Source organism: Gymnoscopelus microlampas, assembly GCF_963454915.1.
Source record: "Gymnoscopelus microlampas genome assembly, chromosome: 19".
Lineage (NCBI taxonomy): Eukaryota > Metazoa > Chordata > Actinopteri > Myctophiformes > Myctophidae > Gymnoscopelus > Gymnoscopelus microlampas.
Genome location: NC_139956.1, coordinates 8,729,050 through 8,744,008, shown reverse-complemented (window position 1 = coordinate 8,744,008; position 14,959 = coordinate 8,729,050). Strand labels below are relative to the sequence as shown.

At 42.8% G+C, this 14,959-nt stretch overlaps 1 protein-coding gene across 1 annotated transcript in view; it reads right to left on the bottom strand.

The window, feature by feature from the left end:
- The window catches only part of LOC311035517 (uncharacterized protein), a 65,448-nt gene that overhangs the window by 24,865 nt on the left and 25,624 nt on the right, over positions 1 to 14,959 (bottom strand). The window contains exons 13-16 of the mRNA XM_084043785.1: positions 8,317 to 8,366; positions 8,008 to 8,113; positions 6,448 to 6,955; positions 4,385 to 4,530 (exon numbers count right to left, since the gene is read on the bottom strand). Coding sequence (XP_083899911.1) covers positions 4,385 to 4,530; positions 6,448 to 6,955; positions 8,008 to 8,113; positions 8,317 to 8,366 — 810 coding nt within the window. The remainder of the gene's footprint in view (positions 1 to 4,384; positions 4,531 to 6,447; positions 6,956 to 8,007; positions 8,114 to 8,316; positions 8,367 to 14,959) is intronic.

The window sequence follows — 14,959 nt, the reverse complement described above, 5'->3', positions numbered from 1 at the left end:
TTGCGCGCGGATGTCCAGTGACTATTAGGGGGGTAGAGACCAAGACTATCATAGATACGAAAGCAAAAGTCAGTCTCGATAAAATACATCTATGATAGTCTTGATTGAAGACTAACAGTGGATATACTTGGCAACAGGAATGAGTGACTGCTACTGTACCACACGGCATGTGTCTCCAATCTATTACAGTAATAAACTCACCAATAGTAAGTAAAGTAAAGTATTTACACACTGTTGTCAGCATTGAGCATAGAGCCATGTTCTTTCTGCTTTCTTAGCTGCTGTTTTAGCAACCCGACGTCACCTACAGTAACAACGTCACCTACAGTAGGCCTATGAAATTATTTGACAAATTAACCATGAATGGATTACGAGAACTACCGACACCAGAGCTAACAGCTGCATGTCTGCTGTAGATATATTGCTACTGGTTAATTAAACAAAAAATAAAATATACACCACTGATCAGTGGTTTTGATATTTGAATATTCGACTATTCTGTGAAACCCCTAGACTGTACTGTATGTGTATTTCTCCCATTTGAATGGGTGCACAATGTCTACACTGTCAAAATAAACTTTATACGTTCGCTACTCACAGAAAGCTGATTATTTTGAGGAATCTGATCCGGGCAAACTGACAGCAAGTTCTTGAACAGATCAACGCGCTTAAACTACCCCCAACAGAGAAAGCATTTCTCCTGCACCTGAAAAGGGCTGATCTGGCACCCATCATTGACAAAAATGCACAAACCACAAATTCCTTCATGCACAGAATGTGGATGGTCTGTGGATAATGGAAATGCAGTTCCAGTTCCATCTACACAGCCAGCCTAGCCTGTGTCGATGAACAAGACAATCTCATGTCGATGTGCCAAAGGCTGCCAGAAGAACTGCTCCTGTTCAAAGAAGGCAGTTCCATGCTACATAGGGTGTCGTTATCAGGGACTGGCAACTAAATGCAACAGGATACATACACACTGTAACAGTTGAGAGCAGTGACAGTGGCAGTGAGAGCAGTGACTAGAAAGCAAAACACGTACTCAAAATAGCTGCTATGACAATTACATTGATACCTAAATGTGTTGTAACATTGGACATTATATTCACTATAAGTTGTGTTTAAAATCTAAATTTTGGTTCTAGCCAAGTGGAGGATTATATTGTGTTCAACTTCTTTTAATTAGTGTGGTTGCCCTAACAGGGCAACCAGACTATTGTTTTAGTGAAAAAGTTTAATTAGTGTGGTTGCCCGAATGGTTTATTAGTGCATTAAATTTCCCCATTCACTTTAATGGAAAAGTGAAAAAACTCAAATTCAAGTATTTTTTTCTCGGTAACCGTAAGGGTTACAGTTACAAGACTTGGAGGGGAGGTTAATAGTCTATTTCAAAATTATTAAAAAAAGAATCACACCAGTCAACCACATGGTGGCGCTATAACAGCCCACTTTACCTTTTGGCCTATAACCCTTGAACCGTAGGTCGTAAAATCAAAATTTCTTCTCCCCTGGATTCCTTGGGACATGACGCATCTCCCCATATAGGCCCCGCCCATTTGCGTCAGGATAGATTTTCCGCCATTTTGAATTTTCTCCAAAACACACTTTTAGCTCCTCCTCCCACATATTTTGTCCAAATTTCACAAAAATCGGTACAGATGATCTATGGGCCTATGCGATAAACATCTCCAAGCGGAATTTTGATAGTCATTACCGTTCGTCCGTAAATGACATCACAAACGAAACCTCCAGTCAATCCCAAATTTGAATCACATGTCAAGGGTGGTTTACTCAACGGATCCCCAAAAGCATGTCTACTTAGATCCATAGGGGGTGCCACAAATGCGCAAAATGTAACCGTTTGATGTAAAAACCTTATTTCGGGGTGGATCGATCCTCTCAAAATGAAACGCAAGCGATCTCATGAGAGACGTGACAATGTAATTGGCGCAGCCTCCGACGGTATTCCTCCCAGCGTATTCCTCGAGTCCCGGCGGCCGCAGCCCGCGACCGGCGTCGGCGCAACCACACTTTGCAATTGCCCTGAATTGCGACGCGTCTAGTATTCTTCTTTCTAGATAAACTTTATTTCGAGCTGCTACTCCTCCCACAGTTTTTATCCCCCAATGTCGTGCCATATGTCAAAATGACCGTCTTGATCGGGAATCGTGCGCTTGCATTTTGCTAAGAGATTGGTTAAATAGTTTAATTGATATTGATTTATTAGTGTATTAAATTTCCCTATCCACTTTAATGGAAAAGTGAAAAAACTCAAATTCAAGTATTTTTTTCTCAGAAACTGTAAAAGCTAGAGTTACCAGATTTGGAGGGGAGGTTTATAATTTAGTCCGAAATTATTAAACAAATAAATACACCATTCGGCCTCATGGTGGCGCTATAACAGCCCCCTTTACGTTTTGGCCTATAACTCTTGAACCATAGGTCGTAAAATCAAAATTTCTTTTTCCCTGGATTCCTTGGGTCATAACGCAACTCCCGATATAGGCCACGCCCATTTGCGTCAGGATAGATTTTCCGCCATTTTGAATTTTCTTCAAAACACACTTTTTGCACCTTTTCCTACAGATTTTTTCCAAATCTCACAAAAATCGGTACACATGATCTCTGGACCCATGCGATAAAAAAATCCAAACGGCATTTTGATAGTCTTTACCGTTCGTCCGTAAATGGCTTCAAAAGTTAGCGGGAGGGGCCTGTTTTACAAAATAGGCCAAAAATCACGAACAATACGTCCGGTCAATCCCAAATTTGAATCACATGTCAAGGGTGGCTTACTCAACAAATCCCCAAAAGCATTTCCACTTTGATCCATAGGGGGCGCCACAAATGCTCAAAATGTAACCGTTTGATGCAAAAACCTTATTTTGGAGGGATCAATCCTCTCAAAATGAAACACAAGTGATCTCAGGAGTTGCGTGACAATGTAATTGGCGCAGCCTCAGACGGTATTCCTCCCATCGTATTCCTCGGGTCCCGGCGGCAGCGACCTGCGACCCGCGTCGGCGCAACCACACTTTGCAATTGCTCTGAATTGCGACGCGTCTAGTTCTGGTTTATATCAATGTTCATCTGTTGTTGATAACCAATAAGTTAAATGTTTTGCAGTCAGGACTTTTGTGTATTTTATTATCAAAATATGATCAAAACAGAGACACTAATTTGCACAAATAATAGCAGAGCATTAATTTGACAATCACAGCTTAACATTTAGTCTCCCAGATAAGTTTAAACTTGGAGAAATAGCGTTGGAGGCCATGCAACATGCAGTTCAAATATACAGCCTTTCTCTTCCAGGAAATGCTGAAATAATATTGCATTCAAGTTAGAATGCTGAAATAAAATGTCAGAGTGACAGCATTATTTGGTGTCAGCCCTGTTACCATTTCCAAACTTAGGACAAAGTTCTGTGAGACTGGTGAAGGAAGACAACAACCCAAGACCCCTTGCTTCACTGAGGAACCATAGATTTACAGGCACGATTTGCACAACGGTACCAAAGACAGATGTCTTTGGTACCGTTGCAGGGCCCATGCTCAGGTGCCAGTCGCACACCTGTGACTGGCACACACCTGCCTGCAAATGGTACCAGGGCTGATATCAAATAATGCGTAATCTGCCTAACGGAACACCAGCTTCACTTGCCCTATTGCACAGGCCATATCCTGAAGGGACAAACGTGGCAGCTTTCCATGGCGGCAGTGTTGCTGCTTGGAGCATACACAAACTCAACCAAGCTACAGAACCCATGTTCAGGTGCCAGTCACTCACCTGTGAGGCAGTCACACACCTGTGACTAGTGGCACACACCTCAGCAGGTGTGTGCTGGCAGGTTGCTCAAAACAAGAGCGATTACCAACAGAAGCATATTGAGTGATTTTGGCAATTCTTTTGGAGGCGCTACCCACACATTTAGCTGTGTTGCTCATTCCACGAATGCCCAACCCTTACAAGCTGTACCTCGTTGTAAAGGTGACTAATCAACAATACAAATGATATAAAACACAATAATAATTGGTATTATTAAAGGGGGGATATAATTGACCGAAGTTAAGTTTCCAAACTTTTTTTGAGCAGTTATTAGGAACAGTAAAGGTCCCAGTATGCTTCCTTGCGGAACACCACAGCTCACTAGGAGGGGGGGGGGGCAGGGTTCCGTTCACCTCCACCACCTATTCCCTCCCCTCCAGATTTTTAGCTTACCAATCAAAATAGTTATTAACGGTGTCAAAAGCCTTTTGGAGGTCCAGCATGACCATGCCGCAGTATTTGCCCTGGTCCACCTCTTGTTTGATGTGGTCGTTCAAATAGAGAAGGCATGTGTCAGTGGAGTGGGATTTTCTGAAGTCAGATTGGAGTGGCCTACCTTCAAGTGACATCGGTGAGAACACCAGTTTTTTCTTCAGGGTGTCCATCGCAACATCAGGGATCTGCTGCCCTTTGGTATCATGTTCTTTCCTCTCGCTCACTTCCTTGATGACCCGATTGAAAATGTTCTGGAAGTCATCACCCCTGTAACACAACATTCACAACACATTAAGTTACCACTACTAAAAATTACACTTGATTGAATTGCAGTCAATTAAACAATGTAGTAGCCGGCCTAATCCATTTAATCGATTATAAACAATCAATTTTAATATTGCGATTATCAATTTTCAGATCTACAAGCTCACAATGCATTGCACTGTGGTGCGTTGTGAGCTTGTACATTTGCTATTGTGACTATTTTTGCACAACATTGCAATACGACGGAGTACAAAATAGGGCTGAAGCAGTTAACTCCCTGAGTGCCAGGATTGACAGAATTATTTCTGAATTGATTCTGAAAAGTGCCAGAGTTTTTTTCACAGAAAACAAAAAGTGCTTAGGAAGCGAAATACAGCCTTTTTCATTTCTAAGTTAAACAAGGAGTGGATGGAGCTGCACATCTTCAGATGATGATATCTTGGGTTCTGAACATGTTTTTTTTTTTGTTTTTTTTACTATTTTCAAAAACACGCCAAACACGTTAATGGCACCCAGCGCCATAGCGGTAAAAACACGTGAAACACGTTAATGGCACTCAGTGAGTTAATAAACTAATCGATTTACATTGATAAAAAAAATGTCATTTTTTGTTTGTTGATATACTGTATACAATACAAGTAAAATTATATTTTTTAAAAAGTGTTAAATAGCTATATATTCTGATCGTAATCATTTCGAGTGTTTGTTCAGTAACAGGGGTCTCCCCATTTCTGGAACTTTTTAGTAAGCAGAAAATGCATTTTCAGGTCAGTACAGGATACCAATTTTATCCAATCAATAGAAGGACCTCATATAGGATACAGGAGAAATTGGAAGTGACGGCACAAAGAAATGAGCCGATTAAAATTGGAACTGGTACACTGAAGCTGATAAATGGGTACTCTTTCCTGATTGCCTGAAATGGGCAGCCCACCTGAAGATGTATTTTCTGTTTACTAAAGAGCTGGAGAAACAGGGGGAGCCCTTGTACTGAACAAACACTTTATAGCAATGCAATGTAATGTCTACCAGAAAATGAATTATTAAAAACGTTTTGCTGGCCAGGGCCGTAGCGTGACGGTCCAGGCCCCCTAGGCTGCAATGCCAGCCTGACAGTGTGTCGCGGGTTCGACTCCCGTTCCCGACGACCTTTGCTGCGTGTCACCCCCCCCCATCTCTCTCCCCATTTCCTGTCAGCCTACCTTCCCTATCCCTCTCTAAAATAAAGGCATAAAAAGCCCCCAAAAAACGTTTGCATAAACCAAACATATCACTTACTCCGAAAGAGTAATCTATAGTTGTAGCCCTAACATGCAGAAATGGTGGCAATTTGGTGGTCAGGTCTAACAAATATTGTGGACCAAGTTTGTCTTAATTTACCTTAATATATTTTTGTTTCATCCTATAATACATTTCTAAACCCAAAACCCCCCAAAAAAACCTGCCAATGTGTGGGACTAAACACAAAAACAACATATCAATGTCACTAACAAGACACGCCACAACGTGCAGAATTACTACGCGCAGTCTGTAGGCCACTTCATACTGCTCAGCACACATCTGCCCCCTCGCAGCATAATTAATTGCGGCCAACACAAACTCACAACATTACAGTCGGCCATGTTGTTCCTTAGCGTCATCGCCGACCACCGCCCAACGAGACCCAAGTGAGGTCAGACAACACACTCCATATTTGGGCATAGCTCCATTGGGAACATCTCCTATTATGGCAACGAGACCCAAGTGAGGTCAGACAACACACTCCATATTTGGGCATAGCTCCATTGGGAACATCTCCTATTATGGCTTTATATATTATAGAGACCAACAAACACAAAGCACCGCGCAGCGGATAGGGGGGAGGGGCGCGCAGCGCCCCGACCCTCTAGTATCTTACATAATTATTATTTTGAGAGTTACCTGGAAGAGCCTTCTGCAACCTGTTTGCACACAGACCTCATGAACCAGCTACCATCCCCATTGTTTGTATAGCAAGGTAAACCCTTCCTGGTTGCCGTGGTAACAAGGAAATCCTCTTCATTCCCATTAGGCCCATCTACCAGCCTCGACGGGTGGTCGCTGTCGGTAAAGAACACTTTGGGCTTGTTTTCAAGGGCGGGACAGTTCTCTCGATTGAAAAACGTAATTATGTCATTGATGAGGAAGGGATCCCCATCGGCCCCTTGAATAAGACCCTCTCCTCTACCAATGATACAGCAAACAAAGGCATCTCCGTGCTGTAGAGGATTCTCCTCAACATGAAGGTCAGTGAACTCTGAGTCCTTCCTGGACCATTCCTGTACTGTCTCCTGTAGAGCGAGGACCTTCAAAGAGACATATTCCAGTATGTTCTTCATTTGTCTCTTGGTTTGGTTTCTACACATCAACACCCTGAAGCCCAGCGAGCTGAATGTACTTGTCACTTGATCTGCAGGGGAGGAAACACATACTTTATTCATTAACTAGGCCTACTTTCAACCAACCTGGCATCCCGATTTTGGGCAAGCGACATTTTTTAAAAAAAATCCAAAAAGTGAATAAAACATGAATAAAAAAATAACACCCTGTGTGAAGGAAGCGGTGCCTTTGATGAGTTTATTTAATTGGGCTATAGGCTGTTTAAAGCCCAGCCAATAGGAAGACAGAGGGGGTGGGGCTTAATTAATTTCAGTTCGTCCCTATTGGTGGTCTGAGTCCACTTGCCAAATTTGTACTTGGTAGCATGCTGCAAACTGGAATAATGGCTGTTTAAAGCCCAGCCAATGGGAATACAGAGGGGGCGGGGCTTAAGTAATTACAGTGCGTCCCTATTGGTGGTCTAAGTCCACATACCAAATTTGGACTTGGTGGCATGCTGCAAACTGGCGTTATAGCTGTTTAAAGCCCCGTGCTCATACGGACGGACGGAAGCCCAGCCAATGGGAAGACAGAGGGGGCGGGGCTTCAGCAATTAATGCTCGTCCCTATTGGTGGTCTAAGTCCACATACCAAATGTGGACTTGGTGGCATGCTGCGAACTGGAGTTATAGCTGTTTAAATGCCGTGCTCATACGCCGTGCTCATACGGGCGTCAAGTGTGTGTGTGTGTGTGTGTTTTGCGTGTGTTCGTGTGTGCGCATGTGTGCAGTATTGGCGTGTGTGTGGGTTGAAGTGGCGCATGTGTTTTGCCGTGTTCACGCATACGGACGGACGGACGGACGGAGTCAAATGTAGAGCGGTTGGCACCGCTAAAAATAAGAAAATAACTGAACTACTATAGCTCACAACGCGTTGATATGCAACATGCTGTGAGCTTGTAGATCGTCAATTTTCACAATGCGTAGTATAAAATAGTGTTTGTGTTTACATTTTATTTGTCAAGTTGACAAACGTGAGGTATTCATTAAAACTGCAGACATACAGTGATATTCAATGTGTAGATAACCAACATTACAAACAACTAGCAGTCAGTATGTCATAGTATCGAGACAACATTCATACCAATTTCCACGTCGGCTGCGGCTAGAACCCGTCGTGAGCGAACTTCATCATTGCACATGATCAAACAGAGACCTGTAGGTTTACTCTTCAACTCATACTGTTCCGCCTAAAAACATCAGAGACAGATTTGGAGTTTTAACAAACACCCAGTTATACACTGCAATGTCTGCTCCAGTACTAATAAACACATTGCAGTATTACTATGCGCAGTGATGGAAATGTTATAACTACTTTGTATGCCAGGGGAGTTTCTTTTATAGTACTGTTATTTTTTTTAAATTCTGCGAATGTTTCACTACTTTTACTTACATGTTCTTTTACGTCCTTCAGTATGCTGATGTTGATTTGGTCAGGACCAACTGGGTGAAAAGATAAATAAACAAAATTACGGATCAACACTTGATGATTTTCAACCCGCACATGCACATGTATACACACACACACACACACACACACACACACACACACACACACACACACACACACACACACACGCTTCAAAATGCACATAGCAGATTAAAGCAGCTTGCACACTGATCTGTATTTTTCATCCACAATTTGTCACACATAAAAAAATTAGGGCCGGGACTTTATCGCGTTCATTTCGATCAATTCATTACAGAAAAATTATCGCGTTAAAAAAATTAACGCATTTTAATCGCACTTATTTTTGCCCCGCGGAACGTTTCTCACGGGACGAGTTTCAGGCGGACCGGTTATCCCGGTGCACCAAGCAACATGCATGGGTCTCGTCTCGTCTCAGACCATACCTTTATGGTCTCAGACAACAACAAACCGCAGTCAACACAGTGCATGAAAGCATGAGGGGGGGCGGGGGGGCGATGCGGTGCGGGTCACATGCGCGGATTCTTTGTATTAATTAATTAATTAAACGACGATAAAACAACAGTGACAACACACTCTACCTGCAATGTAGAAATACTATGTTACAATTAAAAGTCCGGAATTCAAAATGTACTTGAGTAAAAGTATAAAAGTATCAAAATGTATTTAAAGTACCAACAGTTAAAGTTCTCAAATCTTTTCTGAAGTGGTTACTGTATGTTTTGTAATAATAATCAAAATCTACAAAGTAACTAAAGTTTTCAAATAATTGTAGCGGAGTATAAGTGTAATATTTGACTCTGAGATGTAGTGGAGTAGAAGTAAAAGTATTAGAAATTGGAAATACTTGAGTAAAGTAAAAAAATACCTCAAAATTGTACTTAAGTACAGTACTTGAGTACATGTACTTAAAGACGTTTACCAAAATCAATTTGATTTTTTTTTTCTCACTGTTCTCAGGTCAAATATTGATGTGCGATTAAAATGCGATTAATTTAGATGAATTAATTACAAAGCCTCTAATTAATTAGATTATTTTTTTAATCGAGTCCCAGCCCTAAAAAAAATATAATATATACGACAGTCAGTCACGTTTGCACACGTTATATTTTTCAGACCAAGTTACATTTTCTGTGTCTTTTACAGCATCTTTTCTGTTTGATTGAATACTTTATTTAGTAGGGCATTCCACATTTTTGTTGCATAGCAGGAGAACGAATTCAACTCATTGTTTGTGCCAAATCGGGGTTGGACGTGATCAGTGGAGCTAACTCTAATGTTGTGATTGTGGACTTCATTTATGTTTTTGAAGTACTTTGACAGGTACATGGGTATCTTAATGTTGACCAGGCCCATTGCAAGTTGCTGTACTCTGTCCTCTAACCTGAGCCATCCTACCCTAGCAAAGTGAGCAGGGGCTAGATGAGATGTAGATGAAAGGCCAAGGATTAGCCTTGCCAGTTTGTTCTGGGATGTCTGGAGCCTTGTTTTTAAGGCCTTTGTGGTGTTGTGGCATCATGAGGTGCATGCATAATCGAAGTGACCATGGATGAGGGCCCCTGTTAGAATCCTCAGAGTTTTCTTACTGACTAGAGAGGAAATCCTATTCAAAAAACGTGTTCTTTGGTTGATTTTTTTTGATGACTCTTGTTGCCATTTTGTCACTGGAGAGGTTTGCCTCTAAGATGGAACCTAGGTAGGTAATTTCCTCTTTTCTTGTGATAACATCATCACCTACTTTGATCGGCTTTGCCGAGGTTAAAACTAGTCCCAAAGAGAATGGATTCAGATTCGAGTTCAGAGCTGAGAGCTTTTTCAACCTGCAGCCTGTTCCTGTCCGAGACCAACAGAGCTGAGTCATCCGCGAACAGGAACAGGTTGTAGTCACAAGCTCATGTGTCGACATGTCGTTTACATAAACTGCTAAAAAAAGTTCGGAAACTTAACTTCGGTCAATTATATCTCCCCTTTAATAATACCAATTGGTATTGTGTTTTTTATATCATTTTTATCGTTGATTAGTCACCTTTACAACGGTACAGCTTATAAGGATCGGGAATTTGTGAAATGAGCAACACAGCTAAACGTGTGGGTAGGGCCTCCAAAAAAATTGCCAAAATCACCCAATATGCTTCTGTTGGTAATCGCCCTTGTTTTGAGCAACCTGCCTGCACACACCTGCTGAGAGGTGTGTGTCAGTAGTCACACTGGCACCTGAACATGGGTTCTGCAACTTTGTTGAGTTTGTGTATGCTCCAAGAAGCAACTATGCCCCCCATGGACTGCCACGTTTGTCACTTCAAGATAAGGCCCGGGCAATAGGGCAAGTGAAGCTGGTGTTCCGTTATGCAGAGTGACAGCATTTGGTGTCAGCCCTGGTACCATTTCCAAACTTAGGACCAAGTTCTGTGAGACTGGTGAAGTCAACAAGGAAGACAACAACCCAAGACCCCTTGCTTCACTGAGGAACCATAGATTTAAAGGCAAGATTTGCACAACGGTACCAAAGAAAGTTGCAGGGCCCATGCTCAGGTGCCAGTCGCACACCTGTGACTGGCACACACCTGCCTGCAAATGGTACCAGGGCTGACATCAAATAATGCGTAATCTGCGTAACGGAACACCAGCTTCACTTGCCCTATTGCACAGGCCATATCCTGAAGGGACAAACGTGGCAGCTTTCCATGGGGGCAGTGTTGCTGCTTGGAGCATACACAAACTCAACCAAGCTGCAGAACCCATGTTCAGGTGCCAGTCACTCACCTGTGAGGCAGTCACACACCTGTGACTACTGGCACATACCTCAGCAGGTGTGTGCTGGCAGGTTGCTCAAAACAAGAGCTATTACCAAACAGAAGCATAGTGGGTGATTTTGGCAATTATTTTGGAGGCGCTACCCACACATTTAGCTGTGTTGCTCATTCCACGAATGCCCGATCCTCGTTGTAAAGGTGACTAATCAACAATACAAATGATATAAAACACAATACTAATTGGTATTATTAAAGGGGGATATAATTGACCGAAGTTAAGTTTCCAAACTTTTTTTGAGCAGTTATTAGGAACAGTAAAGGTCCCAGTATGCTTCCTTGCGGAACACCACAGCTCACTAGGAGGTGGGGGCAGGGTTCCGTTCACCTCCACCACCTATTCCCTCCCCTCCAGATAGGATCGCATCCAGCTCACCGATGTACAATCAAAACCAATTGTTTTTAGCTTAACAATCAAAATAGTTATTAACGGTGTCAAAAGGCCCGTGGCCTTGTGTGGTTGAAGTGCGCTCAATCTTTTAAACACCTCATCAGTTTTCACCGCGGCAAGTTTAAAATCATCTTTGCGTACACCTAGGTTCACCGATTCACCGAGTCGGGGACAGCCCTAGTCTGGACAGACAACAAACTACAAACAGCATACAGCTGTCGCATAGCAACCTCAATTCACTTCCCGGTCACACCAGTTCTGTGCCAGATGGAAATTCTTAATTCAGAGCACAATGTTTTCATTTGTTTTTGGAAACGTAATATTGAAAAAACATGTACATTTTCAATTTCCTATTTTGTTTATTGTTCAGATCGGAAATAGAATGAACGGAAGGTACACAGATCATGCATTTATATCAGAGTTGAACATTTGTTTTATAATATAATATAATATCATTAGATTTTCCATTGTGGAATTAAATTTTCCATTTGCTGTCACAAAAGCACAGAGCATTGTGAAGGTATAGTTAAATTTACCACGCAAGCATCCACACATGCACGCACACACTGCTGCGTTGACATTTCCTTGATCAGCTGGTGAGGGAATAAAAGAGAGGATGAACATGAACAAAACTCTTGCACATTACTCTACAGTGTAGACTCTACACTGGCCACAGTTACATGGACCATCATGTATTCATTCAGAATGAACTCATTCCGAATAGAGGAATCTGATCCACTCACATGTTTACATGGGACCTGAATAAAAGTATTCCTCGTTTACATGACCCAAAGCATTCATTCGGAATATAACTTTGGACATGCGCAAAGTGGTTCCCGCCTACGCCCGGGCATGGACCAGGGGCCACTACCCAGAGCAGAGCTTCCCCTGGTGGGCATGGGAGGAGGCAATAGCCCCCTTGTGCCTCCGCGGCGGAGGTCTGTCGGTCGTAGGCAGGCCGGGAAGCAACGCACCGTCCAGGCAGCGTTGTATGGTGCAAGCCTGCGTTCTTTTGTTATCGCCGTTTTAATGCAAAAGTAGAAGATCTACAAGTTCAGACCAGTTTCTTTTTTTGTATTGGTACCAGACACAGTAAAACTTAGTCTAGCCTATAGGCTACTAGTTGTCACATTTCTCATGTAGGTACGATGACGTCATCGCGCATTCGCACATGGTCATTATAATAATAAATAATAATACATAAACACCGGACCGCTCATGGTCATCCTACTATCCTACTATCCTACTATCCTACTATAATTCTAGTAACCTCTGTGCGTTTGTAGTGGTGGTGGTGGTGGTGAAGACACCCGGTTCTCCCCACTGGCTGGACCAATTGCTCTGATTTTGCACACAGCCATTGACCATTACCATCTGAACTCAACTGTGAAGCCCGTTTTTCAATTTCATCAAATCTCAGCTTCTTATTAGCGTTTATGTGTCAAACACTGTCGCCATGGTTACGGGTCTGCCCAGCTATGGGACGAACTGCCTCCCGGGTTGCCAGATCATGTGCGCATATCCCCCCACGCATGCGTCGACCGGGTATGGTCTAGTTATAATAATAAATGGAGAGAGAGAGAGAGCAACACTTACAGTCTATGAAACAAGGCACGCTCATTTATGGCAAAAGTACAAAAGTATTGGCATCAAATACACTTAAAGTAGAAACTATAGGCTACTCATTATGCCGAATGTCACGTTTTTCTTGTATTATTATGAAAAGGCTTTGAAACATGCTGTAACTCATTCACTGTGACGAAACCCCTCTTTCTGCGCCGAGTAGCGCACATGGGTTGAATTCGGGGTCTGTCGTCCTAAAACACAATCGCCCCGGGTGAAAATCCAGCGACCATGGAGCGGCCGCGGATGGCCCGCTCAAAAGGTGCGTGGGGCGGGGTGTTTTGGGACGACCGTTCCGGCTGCCCATGGAATTAATTGATGATCTGTTTTCGCTGCAGCTGCGCCCTAATAATGTTGTTTTCATTTATTTTTGTTCACGTATGCTATTAAAATAATGCAGCTATTGCAGTATTGGGCCTTAACATGTGATTAAAAATGTATATGTATTTGGCCCCTCATATATAAAATAAATGTAAAATCTGATTTAAAATTGAAACTTGCAGCTGATCAATGCGTTTCTGCGTTTATGTGTTTTAAAAAAAAAATCTTTGTCATGTGGCCAGGGATTCTTTTTAAAAACTGAGGACTAAAATACCCGTTTAGATAAAGATCCATATAAGTAGCCTAGGCCAGCAATCCTTGGAGCGTCCGTTCTCCTGGACAAGTCTGGGCTTAACCATGACAGGCTTATTAAATGACGCTATATAATAGAATCATTCATTTTATCCCGCAGGAGCGAGCGCTTCTCAGCACCAACCATGGCCGAATTAGAGATTTGATAGGATTTTTTTGGACAATTCTGACAGCACTAGGCTACTAAGCACGGACATGCGCAAAGGAATGCATGTATTCCAAACAGAGAGGAGCGTTCGGAATAAGGTGTTTACATGGTCAATTCCGATTGGTATATACCGATTCAAACGGTATATACCACCCCTCCTAACCCGAATGAAAATTCATTCGGGTCAGACTGGAATGGAATATTCTATTCCAATTGAGGTGTCTACATGAGCATTTCTATTCTGAATGAATTCATCCATTCATTCATTCCGAATAGAAGTGTATTCATTCCGAATAAAACTGTCCATGTAACAGCAGCCACTGTGATGTGAATCCATTTTGTTAATCTAATCTCCATCCTCTTGCTGACTCGCACACACACACACACACACACACACACACACACACACACACACACACACACACACACACACACACACACACACACACACACACACACACACACACACACACACACACACACACACACACCCAGCCAGCCAGCCAGCCAGCCAGCCAAACAGACTCGACAGCTATAGTCGCTAGTCACGTCACCTCTGTAATTTCATTCATGAATCCATTCTCTTTTGGACTGCTTCAGGACATCTGACAGTAGCCTATGCCTAGCTACAGACTACAGTACTTAACAGGTCACACAATGGACCATTGATATGCACGAGTCGGCAGCTTGTAGCTTGGTAAAAGGTGCGAATGGGGCAGCCAATGTATCTATTGTTGTCGGAGGAGCAGATTATTATTTCTCGCCTCCGTCTTTCAGCAGCTAGCCTGGGCAAGAGCTCCATTAACTGGGCCAAGGCCCGAGCACAAATTTCACTGTTTTTCTGGGAGGCGAGATCGCACTTAGGGTGGCGACGGCCACCCTTGCCTCTACGGCACATACGCCTCTGGTCTGGAGACCAACTGCCTTCCCATTTTTCATCCTCTTCATAGCTCACTTCCTCCTTCCCAATCTCCCTCACTTTCTGGTTCACTACCCCCCCAT